Source organism: Tursiops truncatus, chromosome 2, assembly GCF_011762595.2.
Source record: "Tursiops truncatus isolate mTurTru1 chromosome 2, mTurTru1.mat.Y, whole genome shotgun sequence".
NCBI lineage: Eukaryota > Metazoa > Chordata > Mammalia > Artiodactyla > Delphinidae > Tursiops > Tursiops truncatus.
The window spans coordinates 77,474,237-77,486,872 of NC_047035.1; the positions used below are offsets into that span (position 1 = coordinate 77,474,237).

Below are 12,636 nucleotides of genomic sequence, written 5' to 3' on the forward strand. Positions count from 1 at the left end.
GCACAGGCTCCGGAAGCGCTGGCTCAGCGGCCATGGCTCACGGGCCCAGCCACTCCGCGGCATGTGGGATCCTCCCGGACCGGGGCACGAACCCGTGTCCCCTGCATCGGCAGGCGGACTCTCAACCACTGCGCCACCAGGGAAGCCCTGCTTTTTTTTACTTAAATAAAATTAACCTTATCTTAAAGCAGTGATTCTCAAACTCTAGCGTGCCTCATCACTTGGAGGGCTTGTTAAAGCATCTTCCAAGTTTCTTAATGAGTAGATCTGGGGTGGGCCTAAGAATTAGCATTTCTAAGAAGTTCCAGGTGATGCTGCTGCTGCTGGTCCAGGGACTAAGCTCTATCTTATAACAGTGTCTTATCAACACTGACTTATAGCAGTAATACTCATGATAGCTTGGGTTTTATGTGCTAGTTTGATTTTTTTCTAATGCACATAAAATAAATATTCAGCTGTTAAAGTCCAGCTGTCTATTACCAAAAAGAAATGAGCTCACTCGTGTGCATGCAACACTTTGGAAACACTGAGTAGTCTCCAAACATAATTCAGAGGAAGCGTCCTTTAAAACTGAAGGTACGTACTTGAACGTGTTTCTGAACAATATAAGGCAGTGGGTGAAGCCGACGTGAGACACACGCAGTGTACACATTAGAGTCTGTGGGCAGGAATAGAGCCGTGGTTTTCATTTCGGGGGGAAATCAGAAATTCTCTGATTCCCCAGCTGTGTGCATAATCCAGTTTTGCCAGCGTCATGTGTGTATGGTAGGGAGGGACTGGGATATATAGGATGTGTGTGTAAAGAGAGAGTCTAAATGAAAACCAGATTTAACCACAAACTGGTGACTACAGGCCTGGAAGTCTCCATGGAGAAGATGGACAAATCATAGTCACATAACTTGCTGGAACCATCCATCATGACTCACACTGTTCGTGTTGACCCCAGACTTATCAAACCTCCCTGTGATTAAAAATACCCCGTGCCCCTTTTAAAGAGTTAGGGAAAAATTTCCCAAGTTTACAAGTGATTCTAGTAATTGGATAAAGCCAACAACCTTTAACGTTCTTAGGCATTTTGAGTTTTGTTTATACCTGATGATGCTTACCCAACCGTGAGAACAACAGTAACTCACAAATAAAACAAGCAAACAAAAACTCTGTGGAGGCAATAGCACAGGTTCTTTGGGCTTGAATGACATCATTGGTACTGACCAGCATGTGGTTTGGGGGGAAGTTGTTCAACCTGTGCACCTCAGTCTCCCCATCTGTAAGATGGGCCTTGATATAAGATCCACCTTGTGTGATGTGAGGATGGCACGAGTTAACCTCTGTAAAGTGCTTAGAACAGTTGCTGGGAAACAGCACCCAGTAATGTTATCTATACCCTTATGTAAATAAGAGAAGCTCATTCAGTCCGTGATAAACTGCAGCGGGGGTTCCCACATGCCCCCACGTTACACAGATCATCTTTAACTTTGCTCTTGGTGAGGTGGAGAACACAACCCTGGTATGGTATCTGGCAGAAAGGACATTTTGTTGTTGGGAGCTGATAAAAACAAAGGTTTGTACAATAAAAAGGGTCACTACCAATTAGATCAAGTACTTGACTAGAAAGAACTATATTTTTATGGAGGGAAGTTCTTACTTATTTTCTTCAAATGTTGAATCCTGTCAGTCAGGATCCCTTTTCCTTTTTCTGTCTTTCCATATTATATAGTATTTTCTTAAAAGGCATTTTTCAGACTTCTTTTTTGTGGGCTCGATTATCTGAATCCATTTGTTAGTTTCCACTGGGGCTAATGAGGCTTCAAAGAAGTCTGCCATTTTCAAGCCCTGATAGTCCAAATCTCTGTTCCTCCTTTTCACACATTCATAGAATCCCCAACTTACTGAATTTCAGGGTTGAGTTCTCTCTCTCTCTCTTTTTTTTGGCTGTGCAACATGATATGCGGTATCTTAGTTCCCTGACTGGGGATTGAACCTGTGGCCCCTACCGTGGAAGCACGGAGTCCTAACCACTGGACCGCGAGGGAATTCCCAAGTTCTCTTTTTTTTTTTTTTGCGGTACACGGGCCTCTCACTGTTGTGGCCTCTCCTGTTGCGGAGCACAGGCTCCGGACGCGCAGGCTCAGCGGCCATGGCTCACGGGCCCAGCCGCTTCACGGCATGTGGGATCTTCCCGGACCGGGGCATGAACCCGTGTCCCCTAGCATCGGCAGGCGGACTCTCAACCACTGCGCCACCAGGGAAGCCCACCAAGTTCTCTTTTTAAGAAACAAAAACATCCTTCATGTTGAGTGGAGACCTCTGCCTCCCCATCATCACCCCCAAGAGACAGGGAGGATTTGCCTTGGTCCACTCCAAGGCATTTGCAAACCCAAAAAATGTGGAGGGAGGGGATGGCCATGAACAAGACACAATTGAAAACTACCAACCAACTATGATTCGTTATTCTGTAACCTTTATATTCTCTTACCATTCTCTTATGAACCCTCAAAGTGAGCATTCCACTAGTGAGGGCCTTAACTTCCTCCTTCTGCGTGCTGCCCAGAGATTGTATTTTGTCATCCTTGTCAGGAACGGGGGTGTGTTTTCTTGCCACCTGTCACACTGGGACTGTTGGCACAAATACTTGTTTGAGGAGGAGATGAATCAGGATTTACTGGGTGTTAGCTTTGCAGTGATCTTCATCAGTCTGTTGATTAGTCATAACTATATCTGTCACACCCTTACAGGTACAGTTTACACAAAATGAATCATTTCCAAATATATTCTGTGTGATTGCTGTTTAGGATGTAGACGTTATTCCCAAGGGGCATCAGTTTTGCAGGAAGGTTGGTTTAGCTAAGCTTCCTTTGCTTTTTTGTAGAGACTTGGAATTGAGTAAGGTTTAGATATTGATCATCATATAGGTTAGGACTCAATATGTATACCAGACGCACACTTACTAAATTGTTTTATTCTTATTTGATCCATCTAGAGACTCTCTTATGCCTATATGATATTCTTTATATGATATATGAGAAAATTATTATAACCAGAGTGACCTTTTTTCTTATATTTTTATGTTAGGTATACATAAAGAAAACGGTATAGAAGGCGTAGAGGTTAAAGAATAGTTTTTCAGTGAACACGCTTGTTCTATCATAGCCCAACTCAACTCCTCCTCTCCTGGATGCCACCATTATCCCGACTTTTGTTAATATGATTTGCTTTCCTTGTATAGTTTTTTCATTTGTGTACCTAGGACTAGGATTGTTGGGTAAGGAGGCATGAATATCTTCAATTTTATCAGAAAATGTCAAACATTTTCCATAGTGATTGTACCGGTTTGCGCTCCTGCCACAAGGGTGTGAGAGTTTCCATTGTTCCACATCTTCACCAGCAGTCAGTTTTGTCCAGCTCGATCCCTGATTACTATTGAGAATGAGCATTGTTCAGTTCATCTGTTACTTGTATGTCCTCTTTTTAGAGTGTCTATTGACATTTTGGTCCATTTTTCATTTTCCATAGTTTTTTAGGAACTGTTTACATATATTTATACTAGATCTTTATTTGTTCCAAGTATATTCTCCCACTCCGTGGCTTGTCTTTTCTCTCTCTTTATGGCATATTTTGATGAAAAGAAGTTCTTAATTTTAATATAGTCAAGTTTATTAGTTTTTTTTCCTTTATATGTGAGGCTTTTTTGAATCTTAAATTCCTCCCTGCCCTGAAGCTATAAACATATTATGCTATGTTATCTTATAAAGTACTTACAGTTCCATTGTTTACAGTTTAGCTCATTACATGGTATAAAGTTGGGATCCAGTTTTCATGTGAATATCCACTTTTCCCAGCCAATAGTTATTGAAAAGACTACTCTTACTCTAAAGAAAGATCTTTTGTGTTGCTTCTGTCATATCTAGTGACCATAAATTTATGTTATATTTCTGGGCTCTCTAGTCTATTTGTCTGTCTCTTATTCCTCTTTCAGTACCACACCACCTTAATTAGGTTGTGATATGGAAAGGTAATTCTTGTTAGATGGTAAGGCAAGTTGTCTTACTTTGATATTTACTTGGAGTTTCTTGGCCCTTACTGGCTTTTTGCACGTTTGTGCTTCAATAAGCGTTTTAGAATGAGCTCCTTAAGTTTGAACAAAACAAAACCCCTTAGAAATGTTGAATGGGATTGCATTGAATCTGTAGATCAATTTGGAAAAATAAACATCTTTACAATATTGAGTCTTATCAAAAACATGGCTTGCTCACTTTCTGTGTCTTTCTCGGTAATATATTTCAATATAGTGTTTCTGTTTTCTCATATGAAATCTTACATATCTTTAGTAAGGTTCTTAGTACTTCATGCTCTTAGAGGTACTGTGTCAAGTGTTCTTTGTTAAACTGTTGCTAATATCAGGATTGTTGTATACTGATTTAATATCCAGCAACTCTACTAAACTCACATATTAATTCTAACATTTTATCTGCAGAATCTTTTGGAATTTTCTAAATACACAATCATAGTGAATAATGGCTTTATTTTTTCCTTTATTATATATAAAAATATGTGTGTATGCACATGTGTTTCTTTTTTTTCTTGTCCTACTGCATCTGCTAGTGCCCTTAGGAAAACAATGAATAGAAGTGATAGTAACAGGTATTCTTGTGTTATGCTGAATCTCTTAGGGAAAACATTGAAAAGTTAAATACTTGTAATATTTAAAAATTAACATACTATAGAGTTAACTTTTTTCTTTTTGGTATGAAAATTCTGATTCTGAGTTTTAACCTGATGTACAGATTCATGTAACCACCACCATAATCAGGACGGAGAATAGTTACATCACCTTCAGAATTCCTTTGTATGCTGCCCCTTTGTAGTCAAACCTTCCCCCCATCTCTAACTTCTGGCCACTGCTTTTCTGGTCTGTTCTTCATCCCTATGGTTTTGCCTTTTCCAGAATGTTATATAAATGAAATTAAACAATAGGGAACCTTCTGAGACTGACTTCCTTCACTCTGCATAATGCCTTTGATATTCGTCTTTGTCGATGTATCAGTAGTTCATTCCTTATTATTGCTGAGGAGTATTGCATTCTATGGATATACCACAGTTTATTTATACGTTCACCCATTGAATCATGCATGATTTTAGCTCTGCACCTTATTCAGCTTCCTTGGATAAGCTGCTTCTCTATGCACCAGTTTATTCATCTGTAATGGGGATAATGTACCTACATCATAGGGTTATTGTGGGGACAAAATGAGTTAATACATATGAAATACTTAGGTAAGGCCTGATACATAGTAAGTGCTCAGTAAATGCAATCCATCATTATTGTCCCCAATATCAGTAAAGATTTTGAGGTAGAAAACTTGACAAGTTCAAGGAATAGCAAGAAAGCCAATGTGCCTGGCATGTAGTGAGAGGGGAAGGTGGCATGTAGAAGGTATGCAGGTGTAAGGTCATGAAAGGCCTTATGGACTGCTGCAGGGAGTTTTTTGTTTTTTGTTTTTTGTTTTTTTGCGGTACGCGGGCCTCTCACTGTTGTGGCCTCTCCCATTGCGGAGCACAGGCTCTGGACGCACAGGCTCAGCGACCATGGCTCACGGGCCCAGCCGCTTCGCGGCATGTGGGATCCTCCTGGACCGGGGCACGAACCCGTGTCCCCTGCATCGGCAGGCGGACTCTCAATCACTGCGCCACCAGGGAAGCCCTGCAGGGGGTTTTGATTTTACTCCAAGTGGAAAGCCAGGAATGAGACATGATCCAATTCATGCCTTTAATAGATCGCTCAGGCTTCGGTGAGGAGATGAGTTAATGGTGGTGGTGGGAATGAAAGCATATTACCGCGGTGGTCCAGGGAAAAGATGGTGGTGGTTTGGACCATAGTGGTGGTTGTGGGGTTGGTGAGAAGTGCTTTGATTGAAGGTAGGGTTTGGATGTAGAACCCACAGAACTTGCTGAAGGATCGTAGTTCAGTGGAACACATCTCCCATCCGAGTCGTGGTGTGGTTAGTCACAGTTATCAACAGCAACACTCCTCTCTCTCACAGCTTTCCCAGAGATTTTCCTCATCCACTTTTTAAAAAAAAATTTTATTGGAATATAGTTGATTTACAGTGTTGTGTTTCTGCTGTACAGCAAACTGAATCAGTTATACATATATCCACTCTTTTTTAGATTCTTTTCCCATATAGGCCATTACAGAGTATTGAGACAAGTTCTCTGTGCTATACAGTGGGTTCTTATTCGTTATCTATTTTATATATAGTGTGTGTGTCATCAGCTTTTGAATTGAAACCTAAACTTTCATGCCTGAATTTCTGGAATCCATCTGAAGAAATAGCATGCCTTTTCATACATTTTAAATGCCATCTAAATGACTTCTTTCTTACTCATAATCACAGCTCCAAACACATTTGCGTTTAAAAAAAATAATAAAGCGACTTATGCCACAGCAATTTTTTCTTCTAGCATTTTTCTCTGTGGTTCTCTGCAGCCTGTAGAGTGCTGTGACTGACCCCACATTCTTAGTTGTCCCGCTGGAAATAAAGTCGTCCCGGGTGCTTCATGCTTTGCCAGCGGGATGGTAGTTTGAGTGGTTGGCAGGAGTTCCTGTGTACACTTAGGACTTATTGTTGGAATAAACATTATTAGACTCAGACGAAAATTGGACCAGAAATTTATTTTTGTCCTCCTTTCAACCTCAACTCACCCTAGAGTCTCTCATCCATGTGACAAATGGTCTTGACTTTCTGAAGTGATCTAAAGATTAAAATCAGCCCTGGCTGCTTGCTTATTCAAATGGAGATTTTTTTTTTTTCTTGGGGGGGAAACAGTTAAAAATAGAGTTCTGTGATCTCACGTAGAGACGTTTTCTTTTATTTCCTGTGTGTCTGCTCTTAACATGACTGTATTTGTTCTTTGTGGGGCTTTAACTCCTCAAAGACAAACACAGGACCCGGTCTTTATCTGGAACACTTATTATACCTTTTTTTTTTTTTTTTAACCCTATCCTATCTGCTTAATTTGGGACGTCTCATAATTCAGGATTTGCTAAATCGGGAGTAAATCTCCCTTCTATTCTGAGCTTCTTGCTCTGGTTTGCCCCCGTTTTCATCATCTCTTATCAGGTTAATGTCCAACTGTGGTATTTATTTACTCAGTTGACTTGTAGGAGGGCCTCTGGAATCTTGGAAATATTCACTTGAATTTTGTGCCTAATTTTGTGCTTCTTTGTAATTGGCTTCTCTTGTGATTACAGAATACCAAGCTGCTATTCTACACCTGAAGAGGGAGCACAAAGAAGAAATTGAAAACCTGCAGGTATATCTCTTTGATTCTCCTGAACTGGTTATCTGAGACTGATACTTGGTTTTCTCATGTGCTGAAGTAAAGACTCTGCTTTTGTTGACATATTTACCTAGACAGCATCTGCACCTTGCACCTGCCACCGGGCCTTGAGTTTATCCTGGGGATGAAAGCCTTGAACTCCATTTTTAATAGAATTCAATTCCTATTTAAAAAAAAAATAATAATACCACAAATGCATTTGGGAAAAGGATTTGATTGGAGACAATGATGGTTTTATTTGGAAAGCAGGCAAGAAGATAAGAGTATTTGGGCTTTTACTGTTTAGAAGAAGGCTTTGAAAAATTGTTTCCCGCGCACAGTGCGAATTATTTTGTTGGGCATCCTCCCAGCCATGTGTTCGTATCTGTCGCTTAGCATATGTCTGCAATGTGATGTCAAGCAGATTAAAGCACTTAAGGAAGTGGCCCTAGTAGGAGGAAGAGTTGTGCTGGGCCAGCCATTCCGTATCCCCAGGGAGTGCTTGGAAGTTGCTGACTTGATCTCCTTTGTGAAGCCCAGAAAGTCTGAGGCATCCTTTCCTTTGTCCCCACTCATTATCATTCCCTATGTTTGGTATTTGCTTGCTGTGCCTGTAACAGGAAGTTTCAGAGTCTCAATTTCACATAACTCAATATTGAATCAGGCACTGATTCTAGTTTACTGATGGCTGGGGTTGACCCCATATCTCAGGAGAGAATATTAGCGAAATTCAAATCAAACTTGGTAGTATGTATAGTGCCTAACTCATTATATGCTAAGTCAGTGAGTGTGTGGATCAAATATTCTTCTTTCCATTAAGTGATAATATCCTTTTTGAAATAACTGTGATGGTGTACTGGACTGTATATGAAGTCACTGGAGGTAGCAGAAAGATCATCAAATAAGTCATATGGGGTATGAATACAGGCCACCCCTCTCCAGCTTGGTTTAAGTAGTTTGGAGGAGAGAATGAGTCCATTTCACAAAGAAACAAAAAAGTGGAAAAGTACCTCTGACTCCTAGGGGACAAAGAGAGGGGGAGGCCCTTATCTCCTTTGTTGCCAAAGGTTCTACAGACACCTTTTTTCCTTTGTTCTGGTGTGCAAAAGATTCTCAGCTGTCTCAGAGAAGCTGAAGGTAGGGATTAATTTAAGAGGCAGATTGCTAAAGAGGGTGGTACAGAAGTGACTCCGTGAGAAGTTTTTTTAACAGCTCAGCTATAAGAGTTAACAGTACCTTCCTCAAGTTGTAGACCAGCCCTGGGAGGACTTTGACAGCTAAATAATATTCACAGGAACCACAGGTACTTACAATCTCCGGGTTCTTCCTTTGTGCTGGGCATTTTTCTAGGCACATTCTGTGCATTATTTCATGTCTTTTCATCTCCACAAAAGTCCCGTGATCTCACATCTCAAACTAGGAGAAGGTTGGAGAAGGGGAAGAGAAGAGTAAATGGAAGGGGAAGAGGTATATTGGGATCATGATCTCCACTTAAAATAAAGGTTAGACCAAGATATGATTGACAGTAGTAAACGTTAAAAAATGTTCCTAATTATACCTTCAGTTTTAAGTATCTCTGAAATAATTATGTTCTTGTAGTGCTGTTAGTAAACTAAAAAAAAAAAAAGTCCCATATTGATGATTTATACCAACTTGCTGAAACCCTGTGGCAATGGCATGCTCTTGCCATCAGCATACAGATGGGGCAGTGTACCCCATCTGTACGCTGAACTGTAGTCGGGAACTAGTCCAGCAGTCTGACAGCTCTCGATAGGAAACTGGCAACTCTTATTCCTCATCTGACCTAGAGAAGTGTCTTGTTGGCAAACAGAGAATTTTAAAGATTCAATTAGGAATAGTTTCAAATATGGAGAGATTTCTAGTAAGGGGCAGACGTCACTTCGAGGAGGACACGTGTTCTCTAGTTTGCCACTGTCCCCATTGTGGGCCGTTTTCCCTGCCTGGCTCCTGTATGCTGTCATGAACCCCTGTTCTCTGGGAGACGTAGAAAATAACTAAGTGGGTAGCAACACCAACCAGTCAGAACAGACACATATTTGTTGTAAAACAACAACCCAGCCTGGCTGTACTCTTGGGGTACTTGCTGAATAATACCATCTCCACCTGTTTTAGTCCACAAAGTCACATCTCCTGTCACAGGACTGGTTAAAGACAATTGGTGAGCAGCTGTTTCCTTACTCATTTCTTTATATGGATTTCCACTTGCAGCCTTCATTGCCTGTTAGATTTTCTTTCTCCACTTAACAGGTCACGGAGAAGTCAGACGTGTTTCAGGACTTCTTCAAAATGCCTTTCTAGAATAAGAAAGATTCCATGCTTAAAGGATACAAGAAAAGTGATCCATTCTATCGCCATATACAAGATTTGATATGTATGACATTTAATTTTTTGAGACTGTTTTCATAGACTTTAAAGAAACAGCATGGTTCAACAGAGAACCTAAACTCAGTTTGCTATTCTGTTTTAGACGATAGATTTGTAGGGAAGTCATTTAATTGTTCAATTCCCCCACCTGGAAAATGGAATCCTTATCACTTTAAGTGATTTGATTGGAAGTTGAAACTTTCAGCCCAGAGTCCCAAGGCTTGTAAGCGGGGAGTCTGGAGTTGTAATCTCATGCATGCTCTGTAGCCCACATTTGTGGAAGGCTGTGCTCTAGAAAGGGCTTGGTCCTGAGACCAGCTTTTCAAAACGTGCAGCACCTTAGATACATAGTCTCCCTGTAGTTCAAAAGCAAAAACTTATTGATGACTTGAATGAATCCATTTCCAAATTCCATCAATTTATATATACCTTCAACTCAAAGCACTTGGCTGACTTTTCTACTGAAAGCTCCAGCAGGAGAGTGGTGGCAGGTCAGACATTTTCCATGGCTTGACTATTTCATGTCATTTATGATTATAACCAGCAGAATTCTTAAATTTTGCCCAATATGCCCTTTATTTAGCAAACTCTGCCGTAGAGAGTATATGACCACTTCATAATATTCAGTATCCTCTAGTTCAGTTTTCAGTTTTGAGTAATTCTGTGTTACTGATTTTATTTTTGAAAAAGTGGCACCTTACATTTACAGATACTTATTTGAGAAATTTTTGCTTGTGGTAGCCATTGCATAACAAGTTCATGGCCATTGGATAGAAACATAGTTCACACCTGCCCTTTTAAGGCATGTGATAAAACTAATTCTACCACGGTATAAATGAAGGATTGTCTAGGAGCAAGGAGCAAGGAGCAAGGTTTGACAGTCACTGTCACAGCTCTTGTGGAAAATCTTTCTTTACATAGTTGGTCTTTGTCTTATCGTAGTCAGAGAACCAGGTGTGATACTATTTTATGCGTGACGAGAGTATGAAAGAACTCAGGTTTTCGAGTCAGGATTCAGTTCAACTCCTTGCACGATGACATTAGGAAATTAATCAACGTCTCTGGGACTTCTCTCAGTTTCAGCATTTGTGCAATAATAATCATATTGATGCACAAATAACAAATGTTGGCAAGGATGTGGAGAAAATGGAACCCTCCTACACTGTTGGGGGGAATATAAATTGGTGCAGCCACTGTGGAAAACAGTATGGAGGTTTCTCAAAAAACTAAAAACAGAACTGCCATATGACCGAGCAGTTCCACTCCTGGGTGTATATCTGAAAAAAACAAAAACACTAATTCAAAAAGACATGCACCCCACTGTACATAGCAGCATTGTTTACAATTACCAAGGTATGGAAGCAACCTAACTGTCCATCAACAGATGAATGGATAAAGATGATGTGATATATATATATATACACACACACACGCATATATGTACATACAGTGGAATACTACTCAGCCATAGAAAAGAGTGAAATTTGGCCATTTGCAACAACATGGATGGACTTAGAGGGTGTTATGCTAAGTGAGATAAGTCAGAGAAAGACAATTGCTGTATGATATCATTTATATGTGGAATCTAAAAAAATAAGACAAGCTAGTGAATCTAACAAAATAGACTCACAGATATAGTAACTAGTGGTTACTAGTGGGGAAAGGGAAGGGGGGAGGGGCAAGATAGGGGTAAGGGATTAAGAGGTACAAACTATTATGTATAAAATAAATAAGCTAGTGGGAAGCAGCCACATAACACAGGGAGATCAGCTCAGTGCTTTGTGACCACCTAGAGGGATGGGATAGGGAGGGTGGGAGGGAGACGCAAGAGGGAGGAGGTATGGCGATATATGTATATGTATAGCTGATTCACTTTGTTATAAAGCAGGAATTAACACACCATTGTAAAGCAATTATAGTCCAATAAAGATGTTTAAAAAAAAACAACAGATGCTCACTACACTGTAGAATGTAGTACTGATATTTAAGATAGATTAAACATTATTGAGTAAAAAAAAATTAAGTTGCCTATTAGTGGTATGATTCCTATATAAAAATTGTGTGTATGTGCCTGTGTGGGCTCATAAATAGTGATTTGAAAATTTTATTTCCCATAATGTTTACGGTGGTTGCCAGGTTAGGATTTTTTTCTTTGTTAATTAGGCAGTTCTGAATTCCTTGAATTTTCAACATGCATATGTACTAGTTTTATGATTTAAAAAACTCAATAAAGCAATATAATCTATATAAATAATTCAATTTTATATATTAAAATATAAATAAATAAGCTACAAGGGTATATAGTACAGCACAGGGAATATAACCAATATTTTACAATAACTGTAAATGGAGTATAACCTTTACAAATTGTGAATCACTGTGTTGTACATCTGTAACTTATAAAATATTATATATCAACTATAGCTCAATTAAAAAAATAATTTAAAAAATTATGATAATTTGATGATGCCTGCCTTTTAGGATTGTTCAATATGACGTATACCCGGTTACCAACACATGCTCAGTAAATACTATCTCTCATTCCTTTGCCCTGCACAGGTCTCCTTATAATTAGGTAGCTTGAGTTTAGAGTGGTCCTCAGGCTCGTTTGGTTGAGGACTTCCCTGGGACTTTGACTTATTCTTTGAGGGTGACTTTTCCATGATCTTCCAGCTGTTCTTCGGCATCTGTGCTCTATCTATATCAGGGGGTCTAAACCGGGCTTTCCCAAAGCTCATTCTACTGAACGGTGAGCCTCTGAAATGCTCCTTGACAAAAGTATTTCATGGTCAAATAAATTTGAAAAGTATCTTGTTCCCCTGTTAGAGCTTTACCATGAATAGAGAAGAATGGAGGGAGGGAGGGAAGGAGGACTGTATAGCTTGTTTCTCACATAATTCTTTTTTTCCTCCAAGTAACTGATGTTTCTGA

At 39.8% G+C, this 12,636-nt stretch overlaps 1 protein-coding gene across 2 annotated transcripts in view; it reads left to right on the top strand.

Moving 5' to 3' along the window:
* FMN1 (formin 1) overlaps positions 1-12,636 on the top strand; it is a 425,437-nt gene that overhangs the window by 167,987 nt on the left and 244,814 nt on the right. For both annotated transcript variants that reach the window (XM_073800707.1, XM_033851415.2), the window contains one exon: positions 7,253-7,314. In XM_073800707.1, the coding sequence (XP_073656808.1) occupies positions 7,253-7,314 (62 nt within the window). The remainder of the gene's footprint in view (positions 1-7,252; positions 7,315-12,636) is intronic.